This window comes from Oncorhynchus keta, chromosome 11, assembly GCF_023373465.1.
Source record: "Oncorhynchus keta strain PuntledgeMale-10-30-2019 chromosome 11, Oket_V2, whole genome shotgun sequence".
In the NCBI taxonomy this organism is placed as follows: Eukaryota; Metazoa; Chordata; class Actinopteri; order Salmoniformes; family Salmonidae; genus Oncorhynchus; species Oncorhynchus keta.
The window spans coordinates 31,516,382-31,541,930 of NC_068431.1; the positions used below are offsets into that span (position 1 = coordinate 31,516,382).

General features: G+C 41.2%; 1 protein-coding gene across 3 annotated transcripts in view; it reads left to right on the forward strand.

Annotated features, from left to right (window-relative positions):
- Nucleotides 1–3,984: 3,984 nt before the first annotated feature.
- LOC118390064 (flotillin-2a-like) overlaps nt 3,985–25,549 on the forward strand; it is a 37,500-nt gene continuing 15,935 nt past the window's right edge. Inside the window, exons 1-2 of one of the 3 annotated variants that reach the window (XM_035780238.2) lie at nt 3,985–4,244; nt 23,198–23,279. In XM_035780238.2, coding sequence (XP_035636131.1) covers nt 4,196–4,244; nt 23,198–23,279 — 131 coding nt within the window. In that variant the 5' untranslated portion in view covers nt 3,985–4,195. Of the gene's footprint in view, nt 4,245–23,197; nt 23,280–24,329; nt 24,663–25,549 lie in introns of those variants that run through there. The other 2 variants (XM_035780237.2, XM_035780239.2) reach the window with 2 other exon arrangements.

Genomic DNA, 25,549 nt, shown 5'->3' on the forward strand with positions numbered 1-25,549 from the left:
AATCAGAGACAACAATCGACAGCTGCCTCTGATTGGAAACCATACCAGGCCAAACACAGAAATACACAACCTAGAACAAAAACATAGAATCCCCACCCCAACTCACGCCGTGACCAAACTAAAACAGAGGCGTAAAAAAGGAACTAAGGTCAGGACGTGACAATTTCACAGAAGTTCTGAACCTATATACATTTTACTTAGAGTTAGCAATCTAGTTAGTTCATTTGTTTTGATTTTCCACTTCCTCATGTGTTGAAAACCAAATGAATAATCCTATGATATTAGTTAGTGCACATAAAGATGTACAGTGCCTCCAGAAAGTATTAATCCCCAATGTTCCCTCAATTTTTTTCCGGTACAGAGTGTAAACTTCAACATTGTGAAAATTCTGTGGAACTTCAAGCCCGTATTTACTGTAAACACTGAGGCTGTATCCGCTTTCAGTTACAGTTTCAGTGGTCAAGTAGGATACGGTGGCTATGTGATCCTAATGTAGGCCTACCAGAGTGGCCTACATTTCATGAGACTTTTGGAGAGAAGAAAATACAGGGCTTGATATTAACCTGTTTATCCACTTTGTGTGTTTTTTGATGCAAGATACCACTTTACAAAATAAAATGCATTATTCCCATACCATTATTACAAAGAATCAGACAAATTATGCTACTCTCTGTCTATTGGCTACTTAGCTTATTCAAGACAGTCTCAAAATACAAAAACTGCCTCTTTAAGACAAAAAAAATATCTTTACCAGACTTGCTTTTCAAAGACGTCAAGAAATGTACACATTTTGTGCTCTGTAGGAAACAATCACTTTCCCATTCCTGACTACAAGTGCATGTCAGAGAAAAAACAAAGCCATGAGGTTGAAGGAATTGTCTGTAGAGTTTCGAGACAGGATTTTGTCGAGGCACAGCTCTGGGGAAGGGTAAAAAATGTTTTGCCAGCATTGAAGCTCCCCAAGAACACAGTGGCCTCCATCATTCTTAAATGGAAACAGTTTAAAATGGAAACAACCAAGACTCTTCCTAGAGCTGGCCACCTGGCCAAACTGAGCAATCTGGGGAGAAGGGCATTGGTCAGGGAGGTGACCAAGAACCCGATGGTCACTCTAACAAAGCTCCAGAGTTCCACTGTGGACATGAGAGAGCCTTCCAGAAGAACAACCATCTCTGCAGCACTCCACCAATCAGGCCTTTATGGTAGAGAGGCCAGACGGAAGCCACTCCTCGGCAAAACGCATATGATAGCCCGCTTGGAATTTGCCAAAAGTCACCTATAGAACTCCAAGACCATGAGAAACAACATTCTCTGGTCTGATGAAACCATGATTGACTCTTTGGCCTGAATACCTAGCGTCACGTTTGGAGGAAACCTGGCACCATCCCTACGGTGAAGCATGGAGGTGGCAGCATCATCCTGTGGGGAGGTTTTTTCAGTGGCAGGGACTGGGAGACTAGTCAGGGTCGAGAGAAAGTTGAACGGAGCAAAGTACAGAGATATCCTTGATGAAAAACTTCTCCAGAGCGCTCAGGACATCAGACCTGGGCGAAGGTTCACCTTCAAACAGGACAACAATGCTAAGCACACAGCCAAGACAACACAGGAATGTCTTCGGGACAAGTCTCTGAATGTCTTTGAGTTGCCCAGCCAGAAGTCGGACTTGAACCCAAACTCACATCTCTGGAGAGACCTGAAAATAGCTGTGCAGCGACGCTCCCCATCCAACCTGACAGAGCTTGAGAGGATCTGCAGAGAAGAATGGGAGAAACTCCCCAAGACAGGTGTGCCAAGCTTGTAGGGTCATACCCAAGAAGACTCACTGCCAAAGGTCCTTCAATAAAGTACTGAGTAAAGGGTCTGAATATTTATGTAAATGTGATATTTCCAGTTTTTATTTTTAATACATTTGCAAACATTTCTAAAAACCTGTTTTTGCTTCGTCATTATGGGGTATTGTGTGTAGATTGATGGGGGGGGGACAATATAATCCATTTAAGAATAATGCTGTAACGTAACAAAATGTGTAAAAAGTAAAGCGGTCTGAATACTTTCCGAATGCACTGTATGTATCTGGGTGTGCCTTTCCAGATCACTTCCAATTATTTGAATTTATCACAGGTAGACTCCAATCAAGTTGTAGAAAAATCAAGGATGATCAATGGAAACAAGATGCACCTGAGCTCAATTTTGAGTCTGGGTCTGAATTTCCCTCTCTTCGCGTCCTATCCTCGTAACCTTTCAAAAGGAGGCCAGAGAGGACAGAGGAGAGAGGACGCAGGAGTTGACGGAATCTAATTGAGAAAAGGCCATGGACTGTTCTCTATGCTCCCAACAGGAATGCGGTACCGGTTTATCAAGGCTCAGACCAACATACTCCAAAACAGCTTCTATCCCCCGGTCATAAGACTGGTAGATGGCTAACAACTACTGCTTTCTCTCGCCCACAGACTATCCACACTGACTCTATGGCCATCCACTGACTCTATGGCCATTAGACTTGTACTCAAGTGGTATTTTACTGGGTGACTTTCAACAACCTCTCCCCCATTCAGACACACACCTTCACTGTCACTCTTACTCACACGTACAGTGCCTTGCAAAAAAGTATTCATTCCCCTTGCCGTTTTTCCTATTTTGTTGCATTCCAGGTGACTACCTCATGAAGCTGAATGAGAGAATGCCAAGAGTGTGCAACGCTGTCATCAAGGCAAAGGATGGCTATTTGAAGATTCTCAAATATAAAATATACTTTGATTTGTATAACACTTTTTTGGTTACTACATGATTCTATATGTGTTATTTCATAGTTTTGATGTTCTCACTATTATTCTACAATGTAGAAAATAGTCAACATTAAGAAAAACCCTTGAATGAGTAGGTGTTCTAAAACTTTTGACCGGTAGTGTACAGTGCCTTGCAAAAGTATTCATCTCCCTTGGTGTTTTTTCTATTTTGTTACATTTACAACCAGTCATTTAAATTGAAAAAAATTACTTGTTCCAAAAAAATATTTAAAAAAAACAAAAACAGAAAAGTATTCACCTTCTTTGCTATGAAGGCCATAAAAATAAGATCTGGTGCAACCAATTTCGTTCAGAAGTCACATAATTAGTTAAATAAAGTCCACCTGTGTGCAATTTAAGTGTTGCATGGTCTGTCACATGATCTCAGTATATATACACCTGTTCTGAAAGGTCCCAGAGTCTGCAACACCACTAAGCAAGGGGCACCACCAATAAAGCGACACCATGAAAACCAAGGAGCTCGCCAAACAGGTCAGGGACAAAGTTGTGAAGAAGTACAGATCAGGGTTGGGTTATTAAAAAATATCAGAAACTTTGAACATCCCACGGAACACCATTAAATCAATTTTTCAAAAATGGAAAGAATATGGCACCACAACAAACCTACCTGCCAAGAGAGAGCCGCCGACCAAAACTTACAGACCAGGCAAGGAGGGCATTAATCATAGAGGCAACAAAGAGACCAAAGATAACCCTGAAGGAGCTGCAAAGCTCCACAGCGGAGATTGGAGTCCATAGGACCACTTTAAGCCAATCACTCCACAAAGCTGGCATGGAAGAGTGGCCAGACTAAAAGCCATTGCTTAAAGAAAAAAAAAAAAGAAAACATGTTTGGTGTTAGCCAAAATACATATGGGAGACTCCACAAAAATATGGAAGAAGGTACTCTGGTCAGATGAGACTAAAATTGGTCACCCTGAGGTGCATGTCCTCAGCCCGGTACCACCACTTCCGGCACCAGGCTTACAGTGCGCCTCGGCTCTGCCCACCTCCTTGCTTGTTCTGCCCACTATGACTCATTTGATTCCATTTGAAACGACAGGCTGTGGTCTATCTTGGTTTAATTATATAAATCTTTGGATTGTCATTCTGCAACGCACTGAGAGATGTCATATCAGTAGATGGCAGCATAGAGACCCTGAGGGATGACTGCTGTGTGAGATGACGTCGCAGCTCGACCCCTCTTGTATTGAGGTCTGCCGAGGTGAAATCTCCATTTTATGAAATCCCGGGGGACCTCTTTTCTCTTAATGATAGAGGCGGGGCGGTGAACGGGTTCGAAGACGAGAGAAATCGGTCTATTACGTCGGGTTTTTATTATCGGTTGTGTTGCAACAGATTTGTACGCGACATACGCACTTGGTTTGGAATCCGCGTTTTTAAATAACATGGGTAATTGCCACACAGTTGGACCAAATGAGGCCCTTGTGGTTTCAGGTATGTAACGTTAAATTACATTCATCTTCAACTTTGGGAATTCTAATTGAACGTTAGTTAACTACTTTTACCTCTTATTACACCATGCCAAGGACATTGCAGCGTTATTCACAATGGATAACCTCATTTTGTCATTAGCTACGAATTCAGATGCTGCTCTGGCTTTCGATCGTTGGCTATATTTTATTTTGGCTTCCAGCTAACGTTTTGTGTGATGATTTCAATATGCCACACTTCTCCTAACCACCATATGATTGTAAACAACACAACGTTACATCGCATGTATGCTGATATGAATAAGGGATCGTGTTCAACCAAGTCATTGATGTGATTTTCTAGTTTGGGAAATAGGAACGTTGTGATTATGAATAACAGTCTCCGAGTCGCGAGGGAATGGAGTATGAGAGTGGGTGGATGCATATTACTGTATGTCAGGCCCATAAATTAATAAAAATGTCAGGCCAGATTGCATAATACAGATGAAATTATATGAAATGTGGCCTAGTATGTTATAGCCTCAGTGATTGCAACTAATGGAGTATTACCCATGAAATACTTATAAATACAACTCTAAACGTATTATAACTAACATAGGATATAAAAAACAAGGACATATTAATCAGTTATTAATAGGTTGTAATAACTGTTGGAAAGATATAGCTAGTCTATCATATACTGTAGCCTTCTATTTGCTGAGTGACAGTATGGGAGAGAGGTTGCAGTGACATGTGAAACCTGAACAAGCCAATGGAATTTGTGGAAGTAGGCCTAATATGCTCAAGGCTATCTCATCTGTATGAGTTGAGTTAGAGACATAACAGATGTAGCGTTAGGTATTTTAAGGTCTGGAAACTAGAGCTGTGTATTGCCAGGGACCTCACAATAGGATATTGTCACGATACTTAGGTTCTGATACTTGTATCACGATTCTCACATTCTATATGTATTGCTATTCGATACTGTGATTTTATTGCGATTCGATGTTCCAAACATGTTCCAAACATATTACTCACCATATGTCTTCTGCAGAGGGACAAGAGAGAGCCATGAAAAAACAACTTTAGATTTTGATCAGTCATGAAAATAAAAGTGCTGAAAACAAATTGGCACCCTTTTTAAAAAAAGAAGATAGAGAACAAGCTATGAAGGAAAAATACTGGGGTTTTGGTATAGATACAGGCAACTACCGCAAACATAATATTGAGAAATTGTCAAAACAATAAGAAATTATAAATTCAAAAATTATATCCTGATTATGTAACCTTATCGACCCCCCTCCTCTCAGTCTTTACAGACCCTGATCTGTAGCAGCATGACTGGATAACGGCAATTAAATGGAAGCCATGTTGCTACATTTTGTTGTGTGTATGCCTAGAAAGATTACAATGCCATTTCCATTAGGCTATTTCATGGATAGGCCTCAATTTGCTATTCAAAAGTAACTAGGCTGTGTTTGGTGTAACCCAGGAAAGCTTAAGTCTTATTACAAGTAGCCAGGAAGAACTATTGGATATAAGAGCAATGTCAATTTACCAACATTTACAACCAGGAATACGACTTTCCCGAAGCGGATCCTCTGTTTGGACCACCACCCAGGACAATGGATCGGATCCTAGTAGGCGACCCAAAACAACGGCGCCGCAGAAGGGGCAAACGGAGCGGTCTTCTGGTCAGGCTCTGTAGACCAGCACATCGCTCACGAGTATACTACTCGCCAATGTCCAGTCTCTTGACAACAAGGTAGATGAAATTCGAGCAAAGGTTACCTTTCAGAGAGACGTCAGAGATTGTAACATTCTCTGTTTCACGGAAACATGGCTCACTCGGGATACGTGGCCCACCCGAATTCTTCACGCATCGCGCCGACATAAACAAACATCTCTCTGGTAAGAAGAAGGGCGGGGGTGTATGCCTTATGATTAACGAGTCGTGGTGTGATCATAACAACATACAGGAACACAAGTCCTTTTGTTCACCTGACCTAGAAATCCTTATGATCAAATGCTGACCGCATTATCTACCAAGAGAATTCTCTTAGATTATAATCAGCCGTGATTATAATCTAATCACGACAGACACCTCGGCGGCCCTGAAATAACTTCATTGGACTCTAAGTAAACTGGAAACCACATCCTGAGGCTGCATTTATTGTAGCTGGGGATTTTAACAAAGCTAATCTGAAAACAAGCCCCCCAAATTTTATCCGCATATCGAATGCGCGACCCGGGCTGACAGCATTCTGGATCATTGCTACTCTAACTTCCGCGACGCATACCAAGCCCTCCCTCTCCCTCCTTTCGGCAAATCTGACCACGACTCAATTTTGTTGCTCCCAGCCTATAGACAGAAACTAAAACAGGAAACGCCCGTGCTCAGGTCTGTTCAACGCTGGTCCGACCAATTTGATTCCACGCTTCAAGATTGCGTCGATCACGTGGACTGGGATATGTTCCAAATAGCCTCAGACAACAACATTGATGTATACGCTGATTCGGTGAGCGAGTTTATTAGCAAGTGCATTGGTGATGTTGTACCCACGGTGATTATTAAAACCTTCCCCAACCATAAACCATGGATTGATGGCAGCATTCGATCAAAACTGAAAGCGCGAATCACTGCATTTAACCACTGCTTTTTTTTCATGTCAAGAAACATGACCAAATACAAACAGTGTAGCTATTCCCTCCGCAAGGCAATCAAACAAGCTAAGGGTCAGTATAGAGACAAAGTAGAGTCGCAATTCAACAGCTCAGACACGAGACGTATGTGGCAGGGTCTACTGTCAATCCCGGATTACAAAAAGAAAACCAGCCCCGTCACGGACACCGACGTCTTGCTCCCAGACAAACTTAACAACTTCTTTGCTGGCTTTGAGGACAATACAGTGCCATTGACACGGCCCGCTACCAGAACCTGCGGGCTCTCCTTCACCGCAGCCAATATGAGTAAAACATTTAAACGTGTTAAACCTCGCAAGGCTGCCGGCCCAGGGGGCATCCCTAGCCGCATCTTCAGAGCATGCGCAGATCAGCTGGCTGCTGTGTTTAATCCCTATCCCAATCGGCTGGTCCCACATGCTTCAAGAGGGCCACCATTGTTCCTGTTCCCAAGAAAACTAAGGTAACGGATCTAAACGACTATCGCCCCGTAGCACTCACTTCTGTCATCAAGAAGGGCTTTGAGAGACTAGTCAAGGATCATATAACCTCCACCCTACCTCCACTCTACCTAGACCCACTCCAATAGGCCCACAGATGACACAATCACACTGCCCTAACCCATCCGGACAAGAGGAATACCTATGTAAGAATGCTGTTCATCGATTACAGCTAAGCATTTAACACCATAGTACCCTCCAAACTCGTCATTAAGCTCAAGAACCTGGGTCTCGACCCCGCCCTGTGCATCTGGGTCCTGGACTTTCTGACAGGCTGCCCCCAGGTGGTGAGGGTAGGAAACAACATCTCCACCCCGCTGATCCTCAACACTGGGGCCCCACAAGGGTACGTTCTCAGCCCTCTCCTGTACTCCCTGTTCACCCATGACTGCTTGGCCATGCATGCCTCCAACTCAATCATCAAGTTTGCAGACGACACTACAGTGGTAGGCTTGATTACCAACAATGACGAGACGGCCTTCGGGGAGCTGGTGAGGGCCCTCGGAGTGTGGTGTCAGGAAAATAAACCTCACACTCAACATCAACAAAACAAAGGAGATGATCGTGGACTTCAGCAGAGGGAGCACCCCCCTATCCACATCGACGGGACAGTAGTGGAGAAGGTGTAAAGTTTTAAGTTCCTCTGTGTACACATCATGGACGAACTGGTAGGCAGCAGGCTCGTAATAGTCAAAGGTATATGGTTTAGAGAGAAATAGTCGACGCATGATAATTCCTGTAATAACTTGCGGCTGAACTTGTAAGGAGTTCCTTCGTTATTTTACCGTTCATGTCTTCCACACAGAATGTCTTGATCTACTTCAAATAAGGTCAGTGTTTCGTGCTTAAACCGCCTCGGCGTTTTGATACCCGTGTAAATCTCACTAGGATAAGGTAACATTTGTCAAAATATTTTCATAAATCCACTCTACAATTTTTTTAATCTTTGCTTGTATTTAGCCAATATTGATCAGAGTTACCTTGTCCTATGGATATCTACACAATTATAAAATTGGCAAGATGGTGTAAACCTACACGAAACACAGACCTTGGTAGTCAATTCCTGCATATAGAAATTACAGTTTTTGTTTTTAACATTCATCACAGGTAACTTAAACTCTATTGTTATTCAACATTTTTATAAAAACTATCCCTCTGTCCAATGACACTGTCGCCAGACGTATAAACGACATGACTATCGATCTTAAAGAACAGCTTGTAGATAAACTCAAAGACAAACGTTTTGCCTCACAGTTCGATGAAGCAACTGACAGCAAGAAAAACTGTTTGTTTATCGCTTATGTATGTTTTGACATGACAAACTCCCTGTGTGAGGATCTCCTTTTTTGTAAATATGTCAGAGACAGAGCCAAGCTGAAGAGCAATTCAAAATGCTGGACTGCTTCCTGAATGAGAATGGGCGAAAGTGAGAGAACTGCATTGGTGTTTGCAGTGATTGTGCAGAGACCATGGCAGGGGTGAGAAAATGACTTCGGGCACTCATCAAGAAGGCCCCACCTAATGCTGAGTGGACACACTGTGTTATACACAGAGAAGCACTGGCATCAAGGCACCTTTCCTCTGAATTAAGTGAGGTTATGACTGACATTGTAGGTGTAGTCAATTTTATAAAGACCAGACCACCAAAAACAAGGGTCTTCTCTGCTATCTGTGAGGAGATGGAAGCTGAACATCAAGCTGTGCTGTTTCACAGTGAAGCAAGGTGGCTGTCCCGAGGAAGAGTCTTGTCCCGAGTTTTTGAGCTCAGAGAGCAGAAAATAATGTTTTCCGAACAGGTGCACAAGTATGACCTTGCAGAACATTTTTGTGATGAGAACTTCCTGGCAAAACTGGCCGACCTGAGTGACATATTTGGAATGCTGAACTAAATGAACTAAATCTACAGCTTCAAGGGAAAGATAAACACCTCCCTCAGGTCACAGACAGGATCAGCTCTTTCACTTGAAAGCTTGCAATGTGGGGCAGGCGACTTGATGAAGGAAATACTGATTCATTCGAGAACCTGCATGAATTTGTTGACACTACTGACTATGATGCCACCTCAGTGATTCCATATATTAAGGAACATATTTCATCACTGATGGGATTCTTTAAAAAGTACTTCCCTGAAAACAGTTCAATATGACTGGGTGGGAGATCCTTTCAATGCACCAGCTCCAACTGGTTTCAGCTCTGCAGAGGAGGACCAGTTCATTGATATGACGTCTGACTCCACATTGAGACTGAGGTTCACATCACAGACACTGAGTGAATTCTGGCTGAGTGTAGAGAGGCAGTATCCACTCTTAGGGCAGAGGGCCATGGGCATTCTTCTTCCTTTTGCAACATCTTATCTTTGTGAGACTGGCTTCTCTGCTGTTGCTGCACTGAAGACCAAGTACAGGTCCCAGTTAAACATTGAGCAGGAGCTGAGAGTTGCAGTATCATGCTTCAAACCCCGCTTCGAAAAGCTGTGCTCTGCAAAACGTGCTCATTGTAGCCATAAATCCTGGCTTCCTCATTTTGATTTTAAAAAATCAGCACAAATTGTTTTATTCATTTTTGTTTTATAGGTCAAAGTGTTTCATATATTGACTTTTAATAACACTGCTAGCTTAGTTTTGGTTAAAGCTAGAGTATGTAACTTTTTGGGTTACCTGACCAAATTCACGTAGAAATGTGACTTATAGATCTGTCATTCTCATTGAAAGCAAGTAGATTTGGTAGATTATTTTCTTTGTCCGCTATTTCTATGCTTCCCTTATGTTTTGTTTTGGCATATTTTACTTTTGGTGTACACCAGCTTCAAACAGCTGAAAATACAATCTTTTTCGTTAGTGAAAAGATATTTCACAGCGGTTTTGATGGCACGATGATCCTTTACCAGTGGCAGTCGGTGCTATTTTAAGATGAGAGAGGACGATTATATATTTTTATCATGGCATTTCTATTACAGCATATTGGATTACTGTCATTCATATTCCATTCACCCAGCTCAATGTAACAATAGGTTTAGGCTACTATTAGAATTTTCATTGTATCCATAATGAGATTGCTACAACCTAGCCTATGAATTAAAGTTTACAATGTAGGTGCACAGGTCGAGAGAAATTTGAATAATCAAGGTGACAGACAGTGACACATTCAATACTACCTTGCACTCTTGCTTGCATCTAGCTGATCTAGAGTGTAATCATTAGTCCAACAATTTTAAACAGGAGTTTCTATTGGACAAATTCAGATATGTTTATCTTCGTTCCGTTTGCTTCGGTTTAAGAAAGTTTAACAGATTCGGCGGAATGAATACACCCCTGATCACACGAAACACAGTTTCATAGCAGCCACATACAAACAGCATGATCACTTTGATTATTGTAGCTATAATTTCTTCTCACATCTACGCTCTCTCCTCCTCTCATCTTTACCCTTCGCTTGTGGACTTCAGTGCACAACATATCAGCTGTCTGTGACCAGGCCGAAGAATCTTTCCAAGCCAAACCACCATATCATAACCGCTACACACAGCCTACATCGTTATCACCATTATTAGCTAAGGTCATATTCAACATAGCTACTAGAACTAACACATTAGTAAATCTGCTACAATCAGGCAGTACAGTGTAGTCAGCAAGCAGTTACACCTGCGGGCCTGCTGCCAATAAATTAATAAAACCAAAAGCTTACCTTGACTTGGAAAAGTTCCCATTTTGGATACCCACAGCCAGCTAGCTAACATAGCATCCCTCTCTGTTTGAGCCAGGTGTTTGAGTAGGCTAAACTAGCTAGCTACATTCGCAAGCTTGATTGGGTGGACAACTTGTCAGTTCATGCTGCAAGAGCTCTAATAGGTTGGAGGACATCCTCCAGAAGGAGGACATCCTCATAATTACTGTGTATGCCTATGGAAGGGGAAGAGAACCATGAGCCTCCTAGGTTTTGCATTGTCCTCCCAGTGGAGGCTACCCTACAAAGCGCTGTGGAGGCTACTGTAAACCTTCATTGCAAAACAGTTTGTTTTAATAAATTATTTGGTGACATGAATGTATTTAGAAAGGATAACTTTTAATGTTTCACTACTTTTTCATGAAATTCACTGAGGATGGTTCTCCCCTTCTCCTCTGAGGAGCCTCCACTGTTCTCTACACTAAACTTGCTTTTTTTGTCACAAACTAAAATTAGGTGAACTACTAGAATTTTAGTAACCAGAGATTGGCAAAGAGATTTTTGCATAGTGCATGTTTAACTGTTTTGAACTACAAGCACAGATGCAACACAAATTCATTTGCTTAGGCATTAATCATGCAAGCATGTTTTTTTTGTGGCACAGCATCAGTGAGATTCAACCCTATGATATTCTGTTCTCTATCCATTAGTCCATTGCACCACCAGGATGGAGCTAGCATTCAGTGTTATTTTTAACTCATACAAAGCTGTTGATTTGAGTGTATTCAAAAATACCCCATTTCAAAGGAAACAAACTCATTAAGATCTGGTGAGGGCAACTAGTGTGCGCGGCCATCACACCGTAACACACTTAACAAGATAGAGGATAGAACATTTAGTTGACTCTGAGAACAGAATGTAAATGTAAATGTTTTTCAAAAACATTCTTAGAACACTATTTGAACTTTACTAATGTTGTCTGTTTTTTTATTAACATTTTTCTTAATGTTCTAAGAACATGACTTTAAATACAGTGGCTTGCGAAAGTATTTATCCCCCTTGGCATTTTTCCTATTTTGTTGCCTTACAGCCTGGAATTAAAATAGATTTTTTTGGGGGGGTTGTATTATTTCAGTTACACAACATGCCTACCACTTTGATGTTGCAAAATAGCAAAATAGTTTTGGTGAAACAAACAAGAATTAAGACAAAAAAAAACGGAAAACTTGAGCGTGCATAACTATTCACCCCCAAAAAAAAAAAAGTAAATACTTTGTAGAGACACCTTTTGCAGCAGTTACAGCTGCAAATCTCTTGGGATATGTCTAAGCTTTGCACATCTAGCAAAAATGTTTTTAAAAAATTAAAATTTAATCATGTTTGAACTTTAAGGAAATGTTCTGTTAAAGTAATGAAATAGCAATACATTATGAATTTGCTCCATCTGAAATGCAGCTATGGATTCTGAACAACGAAGGAAATGGCCAAATAATTCCATAGATATGAGCGCTGTCCTATTAGTTTATTCATATTTAAAAATACCTCATATCATAGCCTTTGAAGCTGACAACCTGGGTTGGAAATTCGATTTTGTCATTGGCGGGTATATATATTGGGTATATATATTGGCGGGTATATATTTATATATATTTGTCATTGGCGGGAATGTATATTTCACCAGCCATGTGGCGGGTGGTCACAGAGTATTTGGGAACAGTTTTGTTTTTATCCGAAGCCCACATGTAGAAGTTGATCAAATTGACAAGAAAGGCTACTAAGTATGACTTTGTACTTCGTGCTTCTTGGCCAGTTACATCGTTTTGTTCACATGCTATATTTTTCAATGTTAGTTTGAGTTTGCTGCAACTGTATGCTGCTAGGAAGAGGTTGCAGTCAGAGATTTTTTTCATCACAGACAATAGAGTTACCAAGGTAATGGCCCGTCCCTTAAAGGGCCAGCTGAACATTTTTGTCTCACCTAATCATTGTGCTTCATTGAGCATGGATCACTCCCAAACATGTTTATTAATGAACTTTTAGCCATTGTTCTTCTAGATTTGTTTGTGTGCTTCTACATTTATTCTTAAAACATTACGTACTCCTTGTAAAAAATGTCAGCGTAGAGCCCAGCTCTATCACTCAGCATTTTGTGACAGGGCAGGAACTTTGTTGATTCTTGATGTTCAGTTGTAGAACTGTTTTTATTATTGGATCTAAATTATTTATTTTAACATACATTGGTTAAAAGATGCAGGTAACAAAAATGAAATTACACAATATACCCCATTACTTCTTACTAGTAATACATTTATTGTTTTTTAAACAAAGAGTGTTCATTAGTTATTTTGTTGTGAGTTTTTGAATAATTATGGAGAAAAACAATGTTTTGTCTGATAAAAAATGTCAGTGGCTGGTAGATTTTTTTCAATATACTGTACCTGCTACAATGGCTGGCGGACCAAAAAGTACATTTCCCACCCTGTCGACAACTAGTACCAGTAAGACCCATTGATAACTGCCAAATGTTGCCACAATTGTGTTTTCCAAAACTTTATTTCTGTTTTGAGTGTGAGCTAACTTTCCTGTACTAGAAATGTCACCAACACCATCAATTGTGGTTTGTTGGTGGTGTAGCCTTCTGTATGTGGAGCAACTGTTGAAGTGAAAGTGTCAGGGGAAGTTTTTAGAGACAATGTTTTAGTTTGTGGTCTACAGGAGGCTTGTTGTGACAGACAAGTGTTTACACATAAAGGCCTAAAACTAAGGCTGTGACGGTCATGGAATTTTGGATGACGGTTATTGGCCAGCCGGTTGCAAGCGTGGTGAAACTGAGAAGACGTTGTCTGTCCTCTTGAGTTTTGAAACTCATGTTAGGATATGTCAGTTATCCCGTGAGAGCTTTTGTGCCAAACCCACTAAGGCGTTTCAGATGCCAAGCTTATGGTCGTGTTGTGAAGGAGGGAGATTCTGAGATGTGAGAAGTGTGCAGGAGGGCATGGCACAAAGGAATTTGTAGTATCGGTGGAATAAACTGTGTGTCAATTATGGGGGTGCCAATATTGCTGGGGATCAGAAGTGCCCGGTGCGAGAGACAGGTTGAGGTTGCCAGGGTCAGAGTAGAACAGAAGGTTTCATTTGCCGAGGCAGTGAAGGGAGTAGAGGATGATGAGTCAAGGGTAGGCCTAGGCCAGTACAGAGTGATACAAATTTGTGCTTCAGTAAGGTTGGCTTCTTAGCATTCAGTGCCATGGTTATCACAGAAAATAGACGTTGTGGTGGCAGCTGCAGAGAAGTACTTGGGTGTACAAGGTTTTACTGCAGAAGATTTACAAGCTGTGTAGAATGAAAGAATCCTGTCCTCCCAGGCTGTCAGTTAGGGTCAAAGTAGTGGAATGGGGTGTTTAAAAAAATAGTAGAATATAGGTGTAGGGTTAGTTAATGGTGCAATTGTATTTAGGTAGGACTTCCCAACTTTAAATCTTCGTCATACTTCTTCTTATTCTTCTTCACACAACACCTCTTATACCGTTTAAGCTAGAAACGACATTCAAACTTTATAACGTGTAAACCAGGGGTCTCCAACAGAAATCTTCTTCTACTCTGCTATTCAAATCTGAAATTATAACAGAATCATCTGGTACCAATCAAACATTACAGCTGTTTAAGTAACAGCATCAACTTTCGACCATTTTCCGAACAAGTTAGACAAAAGGTTAGAGGGTATGACATTTTTGTCTACTTCTCTACTATTTCAATCTGGCAAAGAAACAAAACTATCCACTACGGATCTAAGGATACAGTTATTTAAGTAACTGCATTAACACATTTACCAAACTTTTTCCGGACAACTACCGTTCTGACCAGTCTCCCAATAAGTCAGACTCCAGAGATTTGAGACTGGGAAGGAGGTTCATCTTCCAGCAGGACAATGACCCTAAGCATACTGCTAAAGCAACACTTGAGTGGTTTAAGGGGAAATATTTAAATGTCTTGGAATGGCCGAGTCAAAGCCCAGACCTAAATCCAATTGAGAATCTGTGGTATGACTTAAAGATTGCTGTACATCAGCGGAACCCATCCAACTTGAAGGAGCTGGAGTAGTTTTGCCTTGAAGAATGGGCAAAAATCCCAGTGGCTAGATGTGCCAAGCTTATAGAGACATTTCCCAAGAGACGTACACCTGTAATTGCTGTAAAAAGGTGGCTCTTCAAGGTATTGACTTTGGGGGGGGTGAATAGTTATGCATGCTCAAGTTTTCTGTTTTTTTGTCTTATTTCTTGTTTGTTACACACACAAAAATATGTTGCATCTTCAAAGTGATAGGCATGTTGTGTAAATCAAATGGCACACCCCCAAAAAAATCTATTTTAATTCCAGGTTGTAAGGCAACAAAACAGGAAAAATGGCAACGGGGTTGAATACTTTCGAAGCCACTGTAGATTGCTTGCGGGAAAAAAGGAAAACTATATATTGTCATTTTTATTACTGTAACCATTTAAAATGTGCGTAAATGAACATGGTTTGAATGAGAACCATAGGAATACAGAGGTAGCAATTGAAAATGGTCCCTCTCCTTGGTCCATTAAGCTAAAAGACCAACTTTAAAACATTCAGGCTATCAAATTCTTTAACCCTTTTATGAACTATAACTAAATACATTTGAGAGCATTTGCATAAAATAACCAACAGTAATTCTTGACCGTTCAAGCGAGATACAGCAAACCAATTTTCATATGTTCAGGCTATCCTAACTTTTCATCCACCTACTTTTTCAACTATAACCAGTCATCACATTACAACTGCAGACACTACCACTAATATAACGGTTTTCAAAACCATACATACAGTTGAAGTCAGAAGTTTACATACACTTAGGTTGGAGTCATTAAAACTCGTTTTTCAACGATCCCACACATTTCTTGTCAACAAACTATAGTTTTGGCAAGTCGGTTAGGACATCTACTTTACATGTCATTTTTCCAACAATTGTTTACAGACAGAGTATTTCACTTATAACTCACTGTATCACAATTCCAGTGGGTCAGAAGTTTACATATACTAAGTTGACTATGCCTTTAAACAGCTTGGAAAATTCCTTAAAATTATGTAATGTCTTTAGAAGCTTCTGATAGGCTAATTGACATCATTTGAGTCAATTGGAGGGGTACATGTGGATGTATTTCGAGGCCTACCTTCAAACTCAGCGCCTCTTTGCTTGACATCATGGGAAAATCAAAAGAAATCAGCCAAGACCTCAGAAAACAAATTGTAGACCTCCACAAGTCTGGTTCTTCTTGGGAGCAATTTTCAAATGCCTGAAGGTACCACATTCATCTGTACAAACAATAGTACGCAAGTATAAACACCATGGGACCACGCAGCAGTCATACCGCTCAGGAAGGAGATGCATTCTGTCTCCTAGAGATTAACGTACTTTGGTGGGAAAAGTGCAAATCAATCCCAGAACAACAGCAAAGGACCTTGTGAAGTTGCTGGAGGAAACAGATACAAAAGTATCTATATCCACAGTAAAACAAGTCCTATATTGACATAACCTGTTGGCCGCTCAGCAAGGACGAAGCCACTGCTCCAAAACCACCATAAAAGAGATTGTACTTTTTGGAGAAATGTCCTCTGGTCTGATAGAACTGTTTGGCCATAATGACCATCATTATGTTTGGAAGAAAAAGGGGGAGGCTTGCAAGCCCAAGAACTCCATCCCAACCGTGAAGCATGGGGGTGGCAGCATAATGCTGTGGGGGTGCTTTGCTGCAGGAGGGACTGGTGCACTTCACAAAATGGATGGCATCATGAGGTAGGAGATTTATATGGATATATTGAAGCAAGATCTCAAGACATCAGTCAGGAAGTTAAAGCTTGGTCACAAAATGGTTCTTCCAAATGGACAATGACCCCAAGCATACTTCCAAAGTTGTGGCAAAATGGCTTAAGGACAACAAAGTCAAGGTATTGGAGTGGCCATCACAAAGCTCTGACCTCAAACCTATAGAAAATTTGTGGGCAGAACTGAAAAAGTGTGTGCGAGCAAGGAAGCCTACAAAACTGACTCAGTTACACCAGCCCTGTCCGGAGGAATGGGCCAAAATTCACCCAAATTATTTTGGTATGCTTGTGGAAGGCTACCTGAGACGTTTGACCCTAGTTAAGCAATTTTAAGGCAATGCTACCAAATACTAATTGAGTGAATGTAAACTTCTGACTCACTGGAAATAATAAACTTTTGTTATTGACCAAATACTTATTTTCCACCATAATTTGCAAATAAATTAATTAAAAATCCTACAATGTGATTTTCTGGGGGGGAAAAAATCTAATTTTGTCTTTCATAGTTGAAGTGTACCTATGATGAAAATTACAGGCCTCTCATCTTTTTAAGTGGGAGAACATGAACAATTGGTGGCTGACTAAATACTTTTTTGCCCCACTGTATAAAGCCAATGTTGGGGGGGGTGTAAATAGTCCGGTGGCCATTTTATTAATTGTTCAGCAGTCTTGTGGCTTGGGGATAGAAGCTAGACATGGCGATCCGGTACTGCTTGCAGTGCGGTAGCAGAGAAAACAGTCTATGACTTGGGTGTCTGGAGTCTCTGACAATTTTATGGGATTTCCTCTGACACGCCTATTATATAGGTCCTGGATGGCAGGAAGCTTGGCCCCAGTGATGTACTGGGCTGTTCGCACTACCCTCTGTAGCGCCTTACAGTCAGATGCCGTGCAGTTGCCATACCAGGCGGTGATGCAACGTGTCAGGATTCTCCCGATGGTGCAGCTGTAGAACTTTGGAGGATCTGGGGACCTATGCCAAATCTTTTCAGTCTCCTGAGGGGGAAAAGGTTTTGTCATGCCCTCTTCACGACTGCCTTGGTGTATTTGGATCATGATAGTTTGTTGGTGATGTGAACACCAAGGAACTTGAAACTCTTGACCCGCTCCACTCCTGCCCCGTCAATGTTAATGGGGGCCTGTACGCCCTGCCTTCTCCTGTAGTCTACGATCAGCTCCTTTGTCTTGCTCACATTGAGGAAGAGGATGTGTTGTCCTCGCACCACACTGCCAGTTCTCTGACCTCCTCCCTGTAGGCTGTCTTATCGTTGTTGGTGATCAGGCCTACCACTGTTGTCGTCAGCAAACTTAATGATGGTGTTGGAGTCGTGTTTGGCCACGCAGTCGTGGGTGAACAGGGAGTACAGGAGGGGACTAAGTACACACCCCTGACGGGCCCCAGTGTTGAGGATCAGCGTGGCAGATGTGTTGTTGCCTACCCTTACCACCTTGGGGCGGCCCGTCAGGAAGTCCAGGATCCAGTTGCAGAGGGAGGTGTTTTGTTCCAGGGTCTTTAGCTTAGTGATGAGCTTCGTGGGCACTATGGTGTTGAACGCTGAGCTGTAGTCAATGAAAAGGAGGTAAAGGGCAGTGTGGAGTCTGATTGAGATTGCGTTATCTGCGGATCTGTTGGGGCGGTATGCGAATTGGAGTGGGTCTAGGATATCAGGCAGGATGTTGTTGATGTGAGCCATGACCAGCCTTTGAAAGCACGTCGTGGCTACCGATGTGAGTGCTGCGGGGCGCTAATAATTTAGCCAGGTTACCTTCGCTTCCTTTGGCACAGGGACTATGGTGGTCTGCTTGAAACATGTAGGTATTACGGACTCGGTCAGGTAGAGATTGAAAAGGACAGTGAAAACACTTGCCAGTTGGTCAGTGCATGCTTTGAGTACACGTCCAGGTAATCTGTCTGGCCCCGCGGCTTTGTGAATGTTGACCTGTTTAAAGGTCTTGCTCACATCGGCTACCGAGAGCGTTATCACACAGTCATCCAGAACAGCTGGTGCTCGTGCATGCTTCAGTGTTGTTTGCCTCGAAGCGAACACAAACGGCATTTAGCTCGTCTGGTAGGCTCCTGTCATTGGGCAGCTCACATTTGGGTTTCCCTTTGTAGTCCTTAATAATTTTCAAGCCCTGCCACATCCGACGAGCATCTGAGCCAGTGTAGTAGGATTCAATCTTAATCCTGTTTTGACACTTTGCTTGTTTAATGGTTCGTCTAAGGGGATAGCTGGATTTCTTGTAAGTGTCTGGATTAGTGTCCCGCTCCTTGAAATCGGCAGCTCTAGCCTTTAGCTCGATGCGGATGTTGCCTGTAAGCAATGGCTTCTGGTTTTGAAATGTACATACGGTCACCTAGGGGATGACGTCGCCGATGCACTTATTGATGAAGCCAATGACTGTGGTATACTCCTCAATGCCATTGGATGAATCCCAGAACATATTCCAGTCTGTGCTAGCAAAAACGTCCGGTAGCATCGGCGTCATCTGACCACTTCCGTATTAAGCAAGTCACTGGTACTTCCTGCTTTAGTTTTTTCTTGTAAGCAGGGATCAGGAGGATAGAATTATGGTCAGATTTGCCAACTCGAGGGCAGGGGAAAGCTTTGTATGCATCTCTGTGTGTGGAGTAAAGGTGGTCTTCATATCAAATCAAATATTTTTGTTCACATACACATTTTTAGCAGATGTTATTGCGTGTGTAGGGCTATGCTTGAAATGCCCTGCCAATGTTGTTCTTCTCAGACCATTTTGAAATTATATTTTAACATTTTAGGTATATGATCACACTGGTAATAAATCATTTATTGTTTTACTTGAGAGGCACAGCTGAGTGAGCTTAATAATTTGCTATTTTTTTACTGGACTGATGGCCTGCATCCAGGGTCTATAATTAACACTCGCCAATGTGGGTAAGAATGTCTAATTCATCAGCCACATTGGCGGGTGGTCACACTCAGGGCTCTAGAGTGCGAGCATTTCATAAATAGTCAAGTATGGGCACAAATGCAAGTTGTGATTTATAGCTAAATAAATGCTGCAGTAGCTATTTTCAAAGTATTTCTGCAACTTTGTTTCATATCTGATAATCCACAAAGAAGTTAGAATCCTAATGTTATAGCTATCCCACCTCACACAGAAATACTGCCTGTCTGAGGGGCTGTGAGCACTGTGAGTGAAGTGCTGAAAGATTCATTTTTAGAAGCAATGCGCACAGGCATAAACGTTTACTAGAAAGTCTACTTTAGTGAGACTTTGTCCTTGTGTTTCTTGGCTATTTACATTGTTTTGTTCACAACCTATGTTGCTTTTCAATGTTTGAGTTTGCTTCCACTGTTTGCAAAAAGAGACATCATTGGCCTCAATTAGTGAGATTCTAACAGGCACACAAAACTACTGGAGTGTACCTGTTACTAACGTAACCTTAAAAGGGGCAGCTGAAAATGTTTGGTTAAAAGACTCGGGTCACAGAGTATTAAATTCAATTGACCAATATATACCACATTGCTTATTATTAATAATACATTTATTCTTTTAGAAACATTAATAAGCAAAATCGTCCATTTTTTCTGTGTTTTTAAGTGTATTTATGGCAAGAAAATATTTCAGCTGGGAAAAAATCAGGTAAGCTGCTTGATTTTTAAAAAATGAGTGGCTTATATGCAAAAAAGTACATTTTAGGCCCTGCCTGCATCAGTCTGAGGGCAGGGAGCAGTGGTGAGGCTGCCTCTCACCCGACTCACCGTCCCTCCACTCTCACTCCCTATGCTGAGAAAATGTTTCTGCCTCATGCACCAATTCATGTTGTTCATGTTGTTACATGTTGTTATATGACCAGAGAAAGTGACATTTTCCTTGATTTAAAAAAAGAGACAAACCACTAATAATAACAACGCAAGCTTATCGGAACATTTTGCAATACTCATTCATTACAGCTGCAGTGGCTAACAAATGTGTTGACAGTGCTGAATAACAACTTAAACATGAACTTACTCATAAAAACAGCAGCTATTTGCTGTATTCTTTGAGTCTCTCTCTAGTCATAATCTCACAGTATCAACTTTTCTGTGCATTCAAGGCTTCCTTTTACGGTCTATGGCTTGAGGAGACTGTGCAAACACGGTGAGCTTAGCTATCTAATTGGCCAGGTGCACTTGATTTGCTCTCTTGGCCTGCCGAGTAGGAGGAATTATACCGTCAGACACACAAAATGGCTACTAAATCAAGTGCACCTACTGCCAACAGGCTTTATCGTTGTTTTTTTAACAGAAATGCTTAGTGATCGACTAGGAATTCCTTAACGATAGACCAGTCGGTGACCACTGCTTTAAATAGTCAAGTTAAACTTTCAAACTTTTACCACTATCACAAAAATACTTTTAAAGAGTTAAAGCAAGTCCCATCAGTTTTTCTTCATGGAAAATGGCCATCTATTTATTTTTTATCCTCCTTTTTATTTTTGTGTCACAAAATGTAGTGTGATCAACCACACGCTCCCCGCACAGTAGGTTGTTGACATGCACAAACAAAATGTGCGAACTCCATGATACTGAAGAAGAAGGAGGAAGTAAAAGCAGAAAGTGTACCCATCAATATGTGGTGTGATTTGTTGACTCAATTCAACTGACATTACAAAAAATACATTCCATTGCATGAGCCACATTAGTTAACATAATTTGAATGGGGGCCTCCCGAGTGCCAGTGCTTGAGGCGTCACTGCAGATCTGGATTCGATTCCGGGCTGTAACGCAGCCGCCCGCGACCGGGAGACCCATGAGGCGGCACACATTTGGTCCAGGGTCTTCCAGGTTTGGGGAGTATTTGGCCGGCCGGGATGTCCTTGTCCCATCGCACTCTCGCGACTCCTGTGGCGGGCCAGGTGCATTGCACGCTGACATGATCGACAGTTGTACAGAGTTTCCTCCGACACATTGGTGTGGCTGGCTTCCGAGTTAAGCGAGCAGTGCCGGCTTGGCAGGGTCGTGTTTCGGAGGACGCATGGCTCTCGACCTTCGGCTCTCCCGAGTCCGTACTGGAGTTGCAGTGATGGGACAAGACTGCAACTACCAATTGGGGAGAAAAAGGGGGAAAACGGTACGCAAAAAATATATAGAATTGAAAAAATATGCAACATCATTTGAAAGAACGTTCTACATTACCATGGAAATTATTGCATCACAATACCAGGCAGCCATTGTGAGTGTACCCTGAGTTTACCAGTCAAATTCCCAGGGTTAGAGGCTCTAAGCCTGAGGCGAGTTCAACAAGGCTTCTGTTTGCAATGAACATGTTGCCAGAGAAACCATTTCAGTTGAACGATTTGAATGAACATTCCAAAATGTTACGGTGAAATATCAAACAGCTACTTTTTGTAAGGATTACTGTGGCTTTTTAGTGACAGTATTCAAACTGAAAATGAGAAAATATGTTAGAAAGCTTTTAGCGTCATACCCAATGTCACGCCCTGACCTTAGATATCTCTGTTTTCTTTATATTTAGGTTAGGTCAGGGCGTGACTAGGGTGGGTACACTAGTTTTTGTATTGTCTAGGGTTTTTTGTATGTTTAGAGGTTTTGTAGGCCTACCAAAGAAGAGCCAGAGGGATCATATTTAGGTAGCCATTTCCCTTTGTTGTTTGAGGGATCTTGTCTATGTGTAGTTGCCTGTCAGCACTTGTTTGTATAGTTTCACATTTCGTTTTGTTATTTTGTTCAGTGTTTTCGTTCTTTAAATAAATAAGAATGTACTCATACTATGCTGCGCCTTGGTCCGATCCTTATAACGAACGTAACACCCAAGAAGACTCAAGGCTGTAATCGCTGCCAAAGGTGCACAAAAGTACAGAGTAAAAGGTCTGAATACTTGTGTAATGTGATATTTACGTTTTTTACTTGTAATGAGTTTTCAAACATTTCAATAAACCTGTTTTTGCATTGTCATTATGGTGTATTGTGTGTAGATTGATGAGGGGGGAAAACAATTTAATCAATTTTAGAATAAGGCTGTAATTGTAACAAAATTTGGAAAAAGTCAAGGGGTCTGAATACTTTCTGAATGCACTTACATAGACAGGTACCTACTGCTCTCTGGGACCTCAGCTCTTCAAACTGTGGTCTGATACCATTGTACTGGTCTAATAGTGTAATACTCTAATGTTGATGATACTGTCAGTGGTGCAATGACACTGACTGTCATTCCATAGAAATAGAATACAGTACTATTTATATGGTGTTACCAGTTATAGTGGTTACAATGTGATGCTCATGTTGCCTGTGCTGGCTCTTAGGTGGTTGCTGTGGCTCCGATGAGAAGACTTACGTGGTGGGCGGCTGGTCCTGGGCCTGGTGGCTCATCTCAGACATCCAGAGGTAAGAACAGGGTGCAACCCATTCAGAGGGTTTAAGTACAGTTTGGGGATTTATACAATCACTGCCCTGACATCCAGAATTTACCTCCAAAACAAACCATTCTGTTGGATGGCAGACAGATTTGTCTGTTTATATATTTTTTAAATCAAAATCTGTTTTAACACCATATTTAAAACGGTACCCACTCATCCTTACATTTACACCACACATTTAAACAACTTTACAATCTACATGAAATATTATACCTAGTCTCTTTACCCACACAAAGGAAATAAGCAGTGTGTTATTGTTATGTGGTTTGCAGTGAGAGTGCAGTGCAGTGTTTACTGTGTGTGTAAACACAACGTGTCACAGTTAGCAAGTCAGTTGCTCTCAAACACAACCTTGCTGTCAGCAACCCCTGTAAACACTACATCACAGAATTAAAGTGGCAAAACAAACACATTGAGAGAGGTTAGGGTCAGGTGAAGTTCAATCTCACTGAATTATATTATCCTGTTAGAGACAGATAAAATAAGGTTGGCCTATGTTTAAAATAAAACAAATCAACGTTAGCTTACACAGCACATATGGTAGTTGTGAAATCAAATTTAAAAGATAATCGTTTTTAGATCTCTGAACACAACAGATCCCGTTCCAATTTATTTCATGCATTTTCCCTTAACTAAACCTCTTAAGGAAGCTGCGATTTTTTTGTTAAAAATCGCGCAACATTTCAAAGTCCTGCTACTCATGTTTGGAATATAGTATATGCAAATGATAAGTATGTGTGTATAGAAAACACTCTAAAGTCTCTACAACTGGTTAAATCGTGTCTGTGGCTATAACACAACGTTTAGCAGTAAAAATCCCTCGAAAAACTGTTCTCCAAAAACACAAAAAATATATTACTCCGCCAGTCAATGTATTGTTGAAGACGAACGCAAATACATGAAGCAGTAATGTAAACGCCTACAGCTTCCACATGATGTCGCCAGTGCTGGCATTTTGAGCAGACTTAATCCTTGGTTCTATTACGTTTTACCCTTTCCTGTTTCAGTTTGTCAACAGGAAGTTATTAAAATGGGAAAGATGGCCGTTGATTTCCAGACTAGCTGCTGTCGAATACAAATCGCCCCGTGATGAATTGTATAGCTAATTAACGTTTATTAATACCTAAAGTTGGTTTAGAAAGTAGTTTGAAGTGTTTTGTGAAAGTATATAGGCACCTTTTGTCATTTTAAAAAGTGACGTTGCGTCTTGGAAAACGGAATATTCCTGGATTAGACCGGTCTTCAGAAAATGGCATTTTGGCTATACAATGACGGATTTAATCGGGAAAAAGACCCAACTGGGATGTTTATGGGATATATATAGGAGTACCAAGAAAGAAACTCGTCTACGGTAATGAATGTTTTATATTTTATTTCAGCGTTTTGGGTAGCGCCGGGCTATCGCAAAATCTGTCGTTAGGGACGTTGAAGTATTTTGGGGGATACATGCTATCAGATAATAGCTTCTCATGCTTTCGCCGAAAAGCATTTTACAAATCTGACTTGGTGGATAGATTCACATCGAGTGTAGCTTTAATTCAGTACCTTGTATGTGCATTTTAATGAAAGTTTGAGTTTTATCAAAGTGCGGGAGCACTTCCCCAACGAGTTTATTAAGTATTGTGTTTGTTTGTTACTTATTGTCTCTTTGTTTCTGCCATGCTAATCTGCCTTGCCTTGCCTGGTGTTCAACCCACCATGTCTCTCTCAGCCCTGCTGTGTCTTGGGGATGATGTCTTAACCATAGCCCCTCTAGTAATTTAATAGAATCACTATGTCATAAACCCTCAGTTTCAGAATGGGGTGAAAGTGGCAACCATATCCGTCAGGGAGAAATCCAAATCCAGTCTAAATAGAATTAATTGCAGTAGAGGCATAATCCTAATTTTACTTATACAGGAAAATAAAAGTAAGGCATGTGATGTATCACAAATTGTGTAATGGAATTATAGTCAACCTAAAATATTGTCATAAATACAGGTTTTAGTCTCTACAACTTGTCTAAGTCCTATCATTGACTGATTTGAGCCAGTGTATGGCTGTGGATTGAGATATTGTGTAAAACAATGAATTTGAAGAATTTATCTGCAAAGTATGTGTGCATTGTTTGAATGGAATGTCGGTGTATTGGCAGTTAATTTCACACATTTATGAAATCATTCCTCTAAAAGTGGTTGGCTAGCTAACACACATACAGTGCAGATAAATTCTTCACATTCATTGTTTTACACAATATCT